Below are 15,093 nucleotides of genomic sequence, written 5' to 3'. Positions count from 1 at the left end.
ATAACTTTACCTTTCTTTATGCGACTATTCGTTTTTTTTGGAATTTATAATTATATAATAATTTATTTGACTAAATATTTATTTGAAAAGAAAAACAAATTTAATGAAATTTAATGAATGTGTAATAAATGTTTTTTGAAATTAATTACATTAATTACATCAAATGTTATGCTACAATATATTTTTGAATGACTATACATATAATTAATTAGTACAGACTAGTGAATTAATATTACTGATTAATTATCAAGTAGTAAATAATATTTGTTCTATGAAATTTATTTCATATTAAATTGCGAGAGACAATTTTGCATCACGATTGCCCAAAATTCATGCATTCACGGTGGAGTGCATCGCCCGTGTAATAATCCTCATTCATAATAGCGCGCGTGGCTGGCATTTTGCGGGCAACAAATGAAGTGTGCTATTGTGGGTTCACGCGTATCACTTAAATTCTTCAGCGTTGACTCCGTTGGGGTATTTGGCATTAGGACGCGCATCTGGTGCGCGATTTGATTAACGACGGTGGCAGCGGCGATTCTCCGCATCCGGAAATAACTGTGAAAATGAAGTCCAATGCATCGGTCTTGAAATAATCTATTGCGCAGCAAAAAATTCGTGAGAATCATGCGATTTTGCCCAGTAGCGGAGCTGCAGTTTTCGACACCTTACGCGAAAAGATTACCGACTAATTTTTTTCCAAAAAGATAAAGAAATTGAGCAGAAAATGGATAAAATTTATCTTTAGATAAATTGTAGTACATTTTCCAGCGTATAATATACTATATAATTTGGATAAGCTTTATTTATTAAGATTTATATATCTCTCGTGAAGAAGAAATTTTTGAATGTATCTGACAGCATGATACAACCTAAATGTATCTCTTTTATAGAGTATTACTATGTAGTGATTAAGAAACAAATATGTAATTACGGTAATAGAGTTAATTGATAATGATATGATTAAAACGGAGCTTGCGAAACCATTTGAATTCTCAATTATGTAATGGACTCGAACCCATTTTCATTCTATCATCCATTACTAGCCTGCTTTTTGGTGATTATTTGGACTAGTAGCATGGAGTTATTACATTGTCGTTAAAACGTTGATTGTACAATGGCGTAACTGATGTAGAACCTGGTCTCGCGTTTACGGTGAATTTTGCGCGAAATTAGAGTTGATAAAATCATCATGCTACTGTTAGTTAAGCAACACGATTAATGGATCTTTTAACGACGTAGATCAATATTAACGTTATAGTATTGTTAATACGATAGAGCTTGAGAATTAAAAGCTGCTCTACCTTTGGAGCGCCTTTATATTTAAAACTGTTTTAATTCCATATTAATAAAATTTGATTTTTTTTTATTAATATTGTTTTTATTAGTTTATATACTATGTCTATTTTAATATACGCGTTATTTATTTAAAAAATTTCTTCACAATTTCTGTATATTCGTTAGCACATTTATATTTTCAAAATATAAACACATTATTATATTTCCTTTTACAGATTTATTTAACAAATGTAGAGAAAATTAGTTTTGTTTTTAAGAATTTAAGTTAATCTTTTTTCGTAGAAATAAAGAGTTTATAATTATTAGTATTAGCACATTCAGAATTCAACACAATGTCATTGTTTCTTTAAAGAAACGTTTTCAGCTCTCTGTTAATTAATAAATTAACAGAGAGCTGAGAATGTTTCTTTAAAGAAACATAATGACGTTGTGTTGAATTCTGAATGTGCTCCATAACGGCAATTGACAAAATTCATGATATCTTTTTGCCAAACTACGATATTAGTTGAGATCTACATTCGCAAAACTTCTCCAAACTTACAATTAGAGCGTGATAGATCGCCGACATCGATGTTGAAATCGTCTTTCCGTGGCAGACCGCATTACCCGATTAATCAGGAACTCCACATAGCGGAGCTTATGGCACTTTGAAGTTAGGCAACTGGCAGATAGAATTAGGGTACATCGTGAGGCAGTTTATACCTTTCTGCTCGATTTTTATTTATATACTTAATTTAAAATATTCGCTAAAATTAAATTTATATTAGCATTATTAAAAATTATTAAAAATTAAATAATTATGACATAAAATTATTACAATACAATATTATTAAATTATATTACATGACTTTAAAAAGTACTTAATGTATGTGTTAAAAAACAAAGAGTATTATTCTTATAAACGTAAAGAATTTTTAATGCTAGCATTATAAGATTAGAATATAATGAATAATTACGAGCGAGCGAGAGAGAGAGAGAGAGAGAGAGAGAGAGAGAGAGAGAGAGAGAGAGAGAGAGAGAGAGAGAAAGAGAGATAATAATTAGTGCTCATTAAATTTTTAAAGTTTCATAAAAAATGGCAGCTATGTCTCCTGATTAAAAATTTCGTTGTCTTATTGAAGTATTTCTATTCAAGAGTTTTGATTTCGATTGCCCCTCTCGACCTTACATTGTAATATCACTAAGAGGAAATCGTTATTATGTTCACTGTTCTGAAATTGGCACATTCTTATCGATTAGTTTCGAGAACGTCTCATCGCAAATCCCATTTTCTTTCCGTTCGGCGTTTGCGAATGCTGAAATAATCTTAACGCAGGCACAGGTGTGCACTCATATACGACCTCGGGTCGCCTAGATCCGATGCTAAATCCGCTTGTCGGTACAAGCAGACAGGTGCCAGCCGATCTCGAGCCAATCTCTTCCATTTCTGTATCCTTGCTGTGTTTCCATCATCTTCGTGTGCCGAATAAATATATACGGAGGTGCCATGGGACGCACGAATTTAATAAGAAATGCAGCATTACGTTTTTGCAATTGTGCCAATTGTGTGTGTGTGTGTGTGTGTGTGTGTGTGTGTGTGTGTGTGTCCTTAATACAATTGTTCAAATATCTTTACCCAAGTAAACTTTTCTGTAAAATAATATTATATCAATTTTACATTGATGTAGTCGCAAAGTTACTATTCTGATATTATTATTTATTTTTTACGAGAAAAATAAATTTTATCCTTTAATTGACGTTGAAGTGAAAAAAGTTAAATCGTTCTACTTCGGATTTACTAGTGTTGCGAGAGAAATAAGGATTGCCAGGATAAAAATAAGGAATGCTTGAGAGAGAATCGATGTTTCTAATTCAATCAAGTTTTTTAATTAAACTGTACTCCACTATTAAATTCGTTTACTTACAGAAGAGGATAGATGTCTATAGCAGAAGTAATTCCCTTTTTAACTGATATAATTATTTCTTACGAGATGTAAATTGATATAATTATTTTTCTTACTTTGTGAAGAAATTTTTTAGTTTGGCTGACACTTATTGTATAAAGAAGTATTTTACTTATGAATTATGGAAAACATGAATAAATTTTTATATTTTATTAAATTATAAAATATCCTTTTCTATATTTGAAAGTATGCTATTTTTCTTATAAATTATCTTCTTATTAATAAATAAAATATTATTTATTAGAGGAAAGAAGGCGATTATGGACTAGATGTGGGATTATGAAATTCACGATATTTCGTATACTTTGTGTGAATTTTGGGGATAACCATTTAAATTATTTTTTTATATTGTTTAGACGTTATGATATTGCCACTGGTCATAAATGTTTATTGTGTTGTCATAAAAGCTGCATTTTAGTATTAGAAATAGCTGAAAGTTTTATAGGTGTGTATTCTTTACATCATTTTGGGAAATATGTTGGGTATCAATATATCTTTTAACTTTAATGTAACTTGAAGATACTGATTCTTTTGTGATACTGATGTGTAAAATCCGCCAAAGAGCGATAATTTTTTATCTTTTAGAAATGAAACTAATTTTGAAGACATTTATTGATAGTGTTCCATATCTTTCTACAGATTCCATATCTGTAATTCTTTTTCCCTCTTCAGTAAATTGTTAATTATGTTCGTTATGTATGTATATCCGAAAAACTTTTGCTTATAACATAATTGTTTGAACTTTATAGGTAATAAACTTTACTGAGTTATTTAAGTAAAATAAAATGATGGTTTACAATCCCCTTCTCTCCTATAATTTTTACGTATTTTTAAAAAATATATTGAAGTTTTATAAAATCCTTTTTTAACGGAGAATTCTGTAACATAGCTTACATATCGATTGATTCAGTGACAATTAGGAGTTCAGGTCAGTTAAACTTTATTGCAGACGATTGATTCGTAAATAGCAAAGTTCTCTTCTCTGGGCAGAAATTCTCGGCGTTTCTGGGACATTCTGTATATCGATTAATTCAGAAATAGCTGCAAGTGCGTTTAAAACACCCAAGTATCAGAACTTTCCTTCGTGACAATCTCATTTATCGTATTGTACTGTGTCAGCAATATTAATTTTTTAAATTTCTGAATAACGTTTACTGTCATAATGCCAGTAACAAATGAATATAATTACACACACACACACACACACAGATAAATAACTGGTAACTCTATATTGTTTAATATTATTTTAATTTTGTCTAATTTAATTATTGTAACAAGTATATACCATTGTATTTACACGACTCATTAACGAACGTTGATGATTCATAAGTAGCGAGATTCCCTGTCATAACAGTCGATCACCGCTCGAGACGTTGGGAATTCGTCTTCGTCTACGTCTTCATCATTTCAGTTTAAATTATTACGACGGAGACGCGTCTCACGACTCAGGGCGAGAATGCACTTTATTTTCAGACAAGGCGCGCGAACACTTCGCGGCCAATGTGGAAAACCGGTGGTTCGTCTTTTAATAGCACGTTGCATCGTAGTAACGACGGACCGCCGTTCGTGGATCTTACCCGATATACCGGGTGGCCCAAAAATGTCGTTCGGTTTGACGAAGATATAGTGTCGGTCGGGAGACGACGCGATGTTAAGGCCGATCGTTTTGCTATAAATATAGATTCGTTTGTTTGTGATCGAGTCGACCAGTTGTTGATTGGTGTTGGGAGATGGTTTACATACAATAATAGTTGAATTACGTATACTAATGCGCCTTTGTACCAACGAAATAATCATCAATGTTGATAATTTGCATTAGGATTTCGGTTGTAGTTCGGTGATTATCGCGTGTAAAATTTAGTTCTGTAGTAATTTTATTTTGTTTGTAAAATATATATGTATATATAATATTTATATGGAAAGAAACGATTTTGCTACAGTATTTAAAAATTTAGTTGGAAAAGCAACTAAAAATTTTTGTTGCATTATTAAAATTAATAAATAATAAATGTGTTCAAGCGTGATGAGCAATGCTGCAAAAAATTTTAACAATTTAGCAACCATCTTTAGTGTCCCCTATAATTATTCTAATTCATAAAAATTATTTTTAGATCTATATCTATAGTTACATTTTTAGACACTTTAGTAAAATAGTTTTTTTGTGTAGATTATGTATTTATGAACAAGAACGTTTTTGCTTTAGCTTGTCGTAGAAATGTTATTAGAATATTGTACACAATATAAATTTAAACATTATTAGGTTTCATAAAAGTTTGTTTGATGGAGAATAGAAAAAAATGTAGAAAAAACTTATACACATATCTTATATACAATTTCTTTTTAAAGTATATGTCGCTTATTATTTATTTGTTACAATAACGTAACTAAAAAATAAAGTTTTGAATGTTTTTGTTTCAAAAATAAAGTTATGAATTTAATTTGGATGTTTAAACTAATAAAATTATTCTTAAATATGATTTTGATAAATATTTAATTTGTTTATTGTAGAAAAAAAATTGTTAGATATTTATTTCAGAGTATTGAATTCTCATTAAAATTCTCTTTTTGCAGAATTAAATATAACAATTTTAAAATTACGTTATTCTTATGCTACAAATAAACGATACATAAAAAATATTGATAGTAATTGTAAAAAATATTAATGATAATTATTAGTAAATAATCATAGATTTTTAAAAAATCAATTCTTAAAAATTTTTAGTTGTATTCTTTGTTTTTCTTTTCTCTCTTCTTTATTTTTTTAAATTATTTTTCAAAATAAAATTCATTAAATTATTTTTTAATTCAATTATTAAAAACACAGTTCCATGATATGCATTTATTATTTTTTATTTGAAACCGCAACAAATATATACTTATGGATCGGTATACGTACATTGAATTGTTTCTGTAAACGTTGACAAAGAGAGCAAACAGTTTTTGTAGCCGATCAATTTTCGCTTTTTCTCTTTTGTTAAACAATGTCATATACTTCGGAAACAAATACAAATTCATTGTAGCTAATTAAATGCTTGCCTTGGTTTTAACGATTTTGCGAAACAAGAAGATCTTGACTATTTTCAGAACGCGCAAATGTGTACCAGATACAGAAAAAAATGTACCAGGTATCTGTCAATATATATCCATATGTGTATCCATGTTCGAAAAGTGAAACCATGTTAGGTTTGTTATTTTTAACTTTGCTCTTTATTATACTTACTACGTAAAAGTAGGACAAGTGTACATTCATACTTTAGAGCACGTGCAAAAAATACATTTTTAAATTAACAGCTGATAACTTTTTAAATTAACAGCTGATAACTTTTTAAAAATTAACAGCAGTTTAATAAATTAACATTTTAAACGAAAAGAATTGATAATATTTAAAATAAATTTAAAAAATTTAAAACTACAAATGTACTAACAAAGCTAAAATATTTATATATAATATATTTTTTATAATATATTGTACACGTTTACATATAAGAAATTATGTATTACATCATGAAATAAATTTAGCTCTTTTCTTCTTTTCTAACTGGATTATCATAAAGTGCAGAATTCTGAAGAACTGAGTATTGTACAAATATGAAAATTTTGCAACTTTTTGTTGCACGATTTCTTATAATCCTTTATCTGATGAGTTGTTAAAAAAAGAAGTGGGTCACTATGACTACTAAACAATGGTACAAGGCGAGAAAAGTGTGCGACCATGCGAGGTAGCTACAATGCGATCAGCCGGTGATGCATAGATCTTGTGTTAGAAGCTTTTGCTGTTTTTTTTTTTTACTACCAACGTAAATCAAAGCTATGGTATATTTACAAACGAATTTCACTAAAAATTTATATTTTAACCGAAATTCGTCTAAGCCTTAAAATTCATAGAAATATTAGAATTCATACTAGATTTAAATTCTTTGGTTGTTTTTTTGAAATCATGTCATATAATATCGATTAATATATGTATATCTATTTTTTACGAGAGATATGTAATATTGATTAAGATAATTAAGATTCGAAAATATTTAAAAAATGATAGATATTAAGGGTATTATAAAAATTTGATATGTATATAAGATGATAGTTTACACTATAGATATATTATTTGAAATTTCAACAATCATAAAATTAAAAAATATCACAATGTTATAATTATTCTAGTCTCTCATAATTAGCTTAATTGATCTTATTTCTAGAAATATCCTGTTATGAAAATAACCGGAAAATACATGGTTCTCATGTTACAGAATATATTTTAGAATCTACCGCAAACTGATGAAATACAGTCATATAACACTTGTACGTTTTTCGAAGTCGTGAAATATTTTGTCGCGTTGGTAAAATCGTGTTATTGGTTTTGTACAGCTGGAGCCGCAATGTAAGGCCATGTTATTTGCTTAGCGTGCAGTTTTTTCTTTGCCAATAGGGTGTTGGAAAATAAAACTTAATCTTTTTTTAACGTCGTTAAATAAGTCATTTTGTATTCTGCGGCTTTGTGAATTTTCTTTCTTAAAGATGTCTCGTAAGATTATAAACTAATAAATGTCATAATATATTTTTTTGTTATTTGTTATACATATACTATTTTTAAATAATTTTATAAAATTTTTTTACTTAAATGTTCGTAATAAATTTTCTATTTTCTGTTTTAAAATGAGCAGAAGAGTATAATTGCACGTTTTTGTAGCTTTCCTTTTTTCGTAATGTCCTCGCATGGCTATTTGCGTACATTATAAATGCGCTCGTAAAACCGTTCCCATGACGAAACGAGTTAAGGAAGATCACGACAACGGCGTCCACAGTTTGCGAGAACTTTACTAATTCGTGAAACTTTTGCATTCAGAAGATACCTGTTGTGACGGAGGTTTTATCTTCAACAAGAACAACTCTCGTAAGTCGAGGTTCATCGCAACATATGATGTGAATTAACGCAATTTTATTAATTTTTCTTGTAACAATTTTTCTAAATTTGTATAAAAACATCAAGCTTTAAACTTCTATATATGTAACCAGCTAAAGATTAAAACTGAAATATTTTCTGAGAAACTCGATGCGAGAGAAAGAGAGAAGAAAGAGAGAGCTTGTATAAAAGTTTTATCGCACTTATTTAAGTTTGAGTTAACTTCAGAATTTGATTAATCTCTTAGATATGAATACCGGATATTTCGTCCTTTTTTTTTTACTTACGCTTTTTTTATCAACCTAGATTCGAGCTTCTTCTCTTAGTAATAGCGTTGAAACTTTTAACAGTTTTTAAGTTACAGATTATTGTAAACTCGTTTTTATAAAATAAGATTTAAAGCTATATAAGATTTAAAGCTATATATATTGATAATAAAACGGTTTAAATATTTTATATAATTTTACTAATTTTTGTTTGTAATTATATATTTTAATTAAGGTGATAATTTAAGAATTATTTAAAGGTATTTAAAATTGAATAAATATTATAAGAAAATTGATTTTAAATTGTTACAATTTTTTACTGTTGTATTGAAGATAATTTGTTATATTAGCAATTTTTATTGTAACAAATAATTAATTGCTTTAATAATTTATTTATTGCTTTAATACATTCTTTTTTACTAATATTTATTTCTTTTAAATCAAATTGTTAAATCAAATTGTTCAATCAAATTTCTTTAATTATAGATTGAATACTTGTGCAGCAAGCTACAGTTTAGCTCAGTCAATCAATCTATTCTTTCCGTGTACATAAATCTGCTACATGTGCGAATGGCATTTTACCGTATTGTAGAAAAACGGCAACTTTTCATGTGTTACGTCCATTAAATTTCAGTTTGCATCGAGAACCTCATAAAGTTAGTCTCGGTTTGATCTTTCTAATCGCTTAATCTTGTAATCTCCGAAAGTATTAATTTTTCTTTGTTTCCATTAACAATCGCATTTGTGATTTATCTGTGAATTCAACCTAGTCTATATCTCTATGAAATCCGGCTAAGTCCCAGGTAGTTGCTCGGCGACCGCCCAAGGCGCGCTTGTCTAAAAATAGTTCACCAAATCCTACATTTTCGCCGGTTCTAAACTCGCTAACCGTCGCGTGTCCCGGCTACATTGACAAGTAAGAAAAATTAGTCTCCATCGGCTCGACCCGAGAGCGTTTGCCTTGAACTCATGCAGCCTGCCATTTCTAATCCTTCGCGCTCGATATTTGTCTATTTTGAGCGTACGATATTATTGTAGAGCGAAATAAGCTAACGTTTATCCTTTCTAACAAGTTTTTCTATTTTTAAAGCATGTGTATGATTAAATTTTAAGTTTTTGAGATAGTTTTGGTATAAATCCTTCAGTAATAGAATGCCACTTACATATATAATTACAGAGAGTTCTATAAGCGTATGGTTTAAAATTAATTTACGTTATAATATGCGTATTAATTTGATTAGAATTGCTTTTGTATTTTGTTGAAGAAACAAAAGGTTTGCATTAAGAAATTATTTTTAATATAATCGGTCTTTTGTAATAAATAATATTTGTAATATTTATTGTTTATAATTTTTATACCGTTACTTTTTAGAGTTTCCAATCTGACATTATCTTTTTGTTGGATAACAGTATTTATTCTTAGGCTCAACTAATGCATTAATTATTTTTACTCGTTTATACCTGGCTTGTTTACTGAGAGACTGATTTACCCGTGTGGAAGATGCTCCCCACGGAAGATGGTCATATAAGGAAAAAAAATTACTCGATCGATAAATAACTGACGTGAGAAATTGTTAATTAAATAAAAGGTGTGAGAAAAGCGGAAGATCGATAACACGCAACATATCACATGCGCGAAAGACGAGACGAGCATCAGGTGAGATCCCGCTAGGATGAGTTTCATGGTCGCTGTAAAAGTCCGTGAGAAACGTAAATCAGGGTCGAGAAACGGACTCGGGGGGCCATAGGGCGCGGAAAAATTATTACCAACTAGGAAAATCGAGCTCGGGCGAAAGTTTGCGTGATCTGCAAGTTGGCTTTCACTTTTTTTGGAATTTTTGATAAACAAATATTGTATTTATTGTATGATAGGAAAAGGAAGTCTCGAGTTCATAAAATAATGTGTTTGTGTATGGCAAAGCAGTATAATTAAGAACTAATTTTTATTATTAGTATTAGAAGATTATTTAAGTAACAAGACTATGGAACCACAATTTTGTATTATTATTAAAAGGCTATATTCATTTAATTTAGGTCTGTCTAATAGAAATTATATTTGTGAATATGCGAAACATTTAATATTTATCCGTTTTTATTAGAACACAATAATAAAAGTGACTTCTTCTAAAAATATTTTATTTCAATTTTATTTTATTTTATGTCAAAAATTTTTTTATTTGTTAGTATAATAAATATATTCTTTTGATATTTATTACTATGTTACTTTTGTTACTATAATAATCTTATAATACATGGTGCAAATATTTACAATGCTAATATTTTAATGTTCTTCAGTTTTATACTAACACCTTGTAGTTTTTTTATTTTTAAGGATTTTTTAATTTAAAAATCGGATAGAAGATATCACAAAATTAATTTAAAAATCTAAAATTTTAATAAAACCAAACAAAAATTTATTTATATAAGAATATTGTGAACTAAAATTTTCTAGTATTTCTAAGTTGGATTAACAACAAATTTTTTACTGTTAGGGTGTATGTTTTAGGCTTGTGTATATTCCTTCCCTAATAATTCAAGATATAATAAATAATAAATTTTGCGATATATCACGTAGGATATTGAGCAATCGATCATTTCTAAGGAAATATTTTTTTCACTCAGACTCGTGTTGTGTCGTTTGCAGAATAGAGCTTTCCCTTACTCTTGCTCGCTTCGTCACGCGCCGAAATTGCGTATGGCCCGAGAAATTCGCTGGAAAAGGAACGATCTGTAGCTGTCGAGTGCGATCCATTACACTTCATTTTCTCCCTAGCTCCATCGGCTCTATCTCTTTTCCGCGTGCGCCTTCTTTTGATCTCTCGAGTGAGGCATGTCGGCAGAATAAACGATCGTCATTGTGCGCAGTATAACATAGTTTCTAGTTTCTCTGATAATAATTCGACACTTTTTTTATATCAATTTTTGTAATGAGCACACAAAAGTATCTTTTTTCGTTTCAGAATTTTTGAATAGTTAATATAAAATATTATATAATATTTTAAATATAAACATGTGAATATTTTATTCTTAAAGTTTTTTCACAGCTTTTAGAGTAAATTACATATATGATAGTTAGAATATTTTATCTAACTATAATTCGTTTCGTCTATAAAATCTCTGATTATAATTTTGGCTGACTATATTTAACAAATCTAGATGATTCAAACTTTAGAGTGTTAAATTTAAAACTCCTGGGATTTTAAGAATATTATTTTACAAGGAGAATCCCCTAATAGTAAAATTTTTGATGACATTATCCTTCCCGCTATTATTTTAATATTCTTAAAATTTAGGAGATGTAAAAACTTTTACATGACAAGACAAATATTGCACGAAATATTTTGCTGTCATTTGCAATAATTTTCTTTAAAAATACCATTGTCTTGTTCAATTCTTTCCGTTATCGCATCCTTTTTCTTGAACTTATTCGTTATCAATTGTCGCACCTGTGCTCCCTGCTTGAACGGAAGATATAGACGAAACCAGCGGGAAATGCTGACGTGCGCGACGAATTGCGAAATATAGTAGTCAGCATAAAGGGATGAGGTAACATTTGGAAATGTCAGTTGGAAATATTTCGCGTATAAGGAGTTATTGAGGCACAAAGAGATGTTTATCAGCGGGGGGACAAATTCATAAGGAATATCTGGAATTATTAATTTTTTTTTTTTAGATAAATGCAACCAAGAATAGATCGTACAAATTTTTATTTTTAGCTTTATTCAAGAAATATACAAATTATTCATGTACAAATTAAATTTATATTTGATGCTGGGTGAATAATAAATCTTTTCATAAATGTATTGTTTTCCATTTTTATTAAACTTTTAAAAATATTTAGAATCAGAATTAGAATTTTATACTTTTATCTGATTTAATTACCTCAATTATAAAATATTTGCTAGGGAAAAGTAACGTAGATTCTAGAATAAAAGTTATTAATACACCGTTTTACCGTCGCAATTCTAGCACATCTCTTGCGAGATGTTCGCAAATATTCAAGCGCGTTATCATGAAAGAGAATTGAACGAATAGCCGCGAGTTCGCGCATATTTGCACGGTCGCATATTTGCGCTACTCGATACACAGTAAATGTATAATGGGGCTGGACTAGGAAACTTTGCAGTAGAAATAGTCAACGTAGCGAACCACGTGTAGCTACAGAAAAGTTTTACGGACGGACATTCGCACGACTGAGAAACGAGGACGAACGTATCTTTTACAGCTGAATTCTTCAAGCACGTTGTGAATTATCCACACTCTCCAGTTTCCCTCGTCGTGATGCGTGCTCCCGCGGGCGACAACGTCGAGAATGCATAATTTCATCGTGCCTTCTGAACATTTGGCTGGATCGTTTGTCTAAGCTGCTACTGTTTTGTGTCGCCAACAATGCTCATAACAATGTTTCGCGAATGAATTTCTGTTGCGCGAAGCGTGACGTTCGCTTAGAATTATACATAATTTACCTCGAAATGAATGTGATCATACGAGTTTAGAAATCTTTGACTTGCGAAATGTATTGGCTTCTAGAATAACCAGTTCTGGGATTCGTGGATTTTGAGGTTTAAGCACTCTAGAAACTGTGACTGTCGAAATTTATGACTTCTAATATCTAAATATAAGCACAAATTGAAGTGGTATATTTTGGTATTTTAGAGTTTTTAGATTTTGTACATTTTGCTAGATTTTTCTTTAAATTTTATAATTTATAATATAATTATACTGAAATTTACACATAATTCATAGAGAAACATCGTAAAAATTAAGTTAAGTCTTAATAGTGGCATTTCCTTATTTTGGGGGGAAATTAAACATTGCGTTTTATTAAAATGGATAAAAACATCTGCTTTAATAATTAAATGTTTTATGTCAAAGTGAAAAGTTCTTAGAATTTCTTATGCATATTAATTTGTATTTTGCACATGTAAAAGAGAATTAAAAATTTAGCATTACAGTTTACTATATCGATTTTAGTAGTATTTTAAAATTTAATTTATCAGACAGATATTTTTACTCATAAAGATGTAATTATTATAATTTAATTAAAACAATATTATGAATTCTACTATGCCATTTAACAGAAGAAATTTTTTAGTTTGTTTATATTATATGTTTCTAAAGTTTTATTTTTAATTTTTATTTAAGTATATTATTCAAAAACAAAGTATTATCTATTGGTATTGGCGATCTTTAGGAAAAAAGATATTTTTCCAAGGGCATAAATCTTTAATTTGATAAATAATAGATAATTGATAAATTTTATTTTACGAAATTTATGGAATGTCATCTCGTAAATGAAACTGTTGCTTTAACAAATACTTTTCTGTTTGTTTTAGCTACGGTGACATGGTTCCGAAAACGATTGCGGGAAAAATCGTCGGGGGTGTATGCTCCTTGAGCGGTGTCCTAGTGATCGCTTTACCGGTACCTGTTATCGTCAGTAACTTCAGCAGAATATATCATCAAAACCAACGTGCTGACAAGCGGAAGGCGCAGAGGGTGAGTGTAAGGATATTTTGTAAATATTTAATACTAATTCATACATAAAAAGACTTAATAACAGTAGACGTTTTGCAAATTTATCCTCAGACTACAAAATAAGTGATGAAACATTAATTAGTTTTTAATTTTAAAATAAATTTTAATTTGACAGTTATTAAGATGTTGAATGGTAAAATATTAAAGTTTAAGAAATTGTGCAAAATAGAAGGAAAGTTGGTTTCTGAAGTGTTATATAGAAATAATATATAACAAAGGCGAAATTATATATATGAGATCAATGTATTTCTCTTTCACGATCTTATAATAATTAGCATATCTTTCATTTAATTGTTAAATCTTATGATATGTCGACAGATATGCATTACAATTTTATGAAGGATATTTTATGAAATGTTATCGCCTCTTTTTCATGTGTACTTTTCATGTGTACTATGCACATCTACAAATAGCCTCGTCACTATTCGCGCCATCGAGTGTACATTTTATTCTGGTACAATGGATATCGATACTTCTGGATGCTGTCTTCGGACTAGAAAACTCGCTTCGCTAACTCAAGGCCGCTCTATAACAAAGTCGTGAACCAGGCAGTGCAACAGAACATTTCTCCCGTTGTTTCGTTTTGTCGCGTGATTACTACTATAATAAGAATCGCGGGATATACCATCAATAAAAAATATTTTCTAGTACGGGATGCACTGAAAATATCGACGCGCGGTGTAATATTCATATAAAAAGAAAGAAATGTTCTGTTTAATTTATTAATATTTTGTATTTTTTGGTTAATACTGAAAAAGGTCCTTTTCGCATTTTCTTGTCTACAATTTGTTGATGTACCAAAAGTAATAAGATTTATACATAATACATTTATATACTGTAAATTTGTTTGTAAAGCGCGCGGAGAGATAAAATAGAGCGATATTAAATGTTAAGAGTTTGCAACTCACTGTAACTTGATTTTCATACAACAATTCGAAGAGATGACTAGCCACTAAAGTACATAAATTTCGCGGTCGACATTCTCAAAGGTGAGGAATTCTCTCGTCGCCATTTTGGTATCCTCTCAATATCGACGTTTCGAAGATATTTCTTCCATTATAGAGAGGAAGTGGTGGTCCCAGTCGGGTCGCAGTCGATGACACGTTAGCTCGTTTTGCTATGTCGTTTCCAGAAGTCAGACGATTTA

General features: G+C 29.7%; 1 protein-coding gene across 14 annotated transcripts in view; it reads left to right on the top strand.

The window, feature by feature from the left end:
- The window catches only part of LOC105834830 (potassium voltage-gated channel protein Shal), a 114,203-nt gene that overhangs the window by 20,647 nt on the left and 78,463 nt on the right, over window positions 1-15,093 (top strand). For 11 of the 14 annotated variants that reach the window (XM_012677619.3, XM_028189212.2, XM_012677620.3 and 8 more), the window contains exon 2: window positions 13,745-13,913. In XM_012677619.3, coding sequence (XP_012533073.1) covers window positions 13,745-13,913 — 169 coding nt within the window. The remainder of the gene's footprint in view (window positions 1-13,744; window positions 13,914-15,093) is intronic. The other 3 variants (XM_012677611.3, XM_012677613.3, XM_036285892.1) reach the window with 1 other exon arrangement.

Source organism: Monomorium pharaonis, chromosome 4 (assembly GCF_013373865.1).
Source record: "Monomorium pharaonis isolate MP-MQ-018 chromosome 4, ASM1337386v2, whole genome shotgun sequence".
Classification (NCBI taxonomy): domain Eukaryota; kingdom Metazoa; phylum Arthropoda; class Insecta; order Hymenoptera; family Formicidae; genus Monomorium; species Monomorium pharaonis.
The sequence above is the reverse complement of the archived record's forward strand: the minus strand, read 5'-3'. Positions and strand labels throughout refer to the sequence as shown.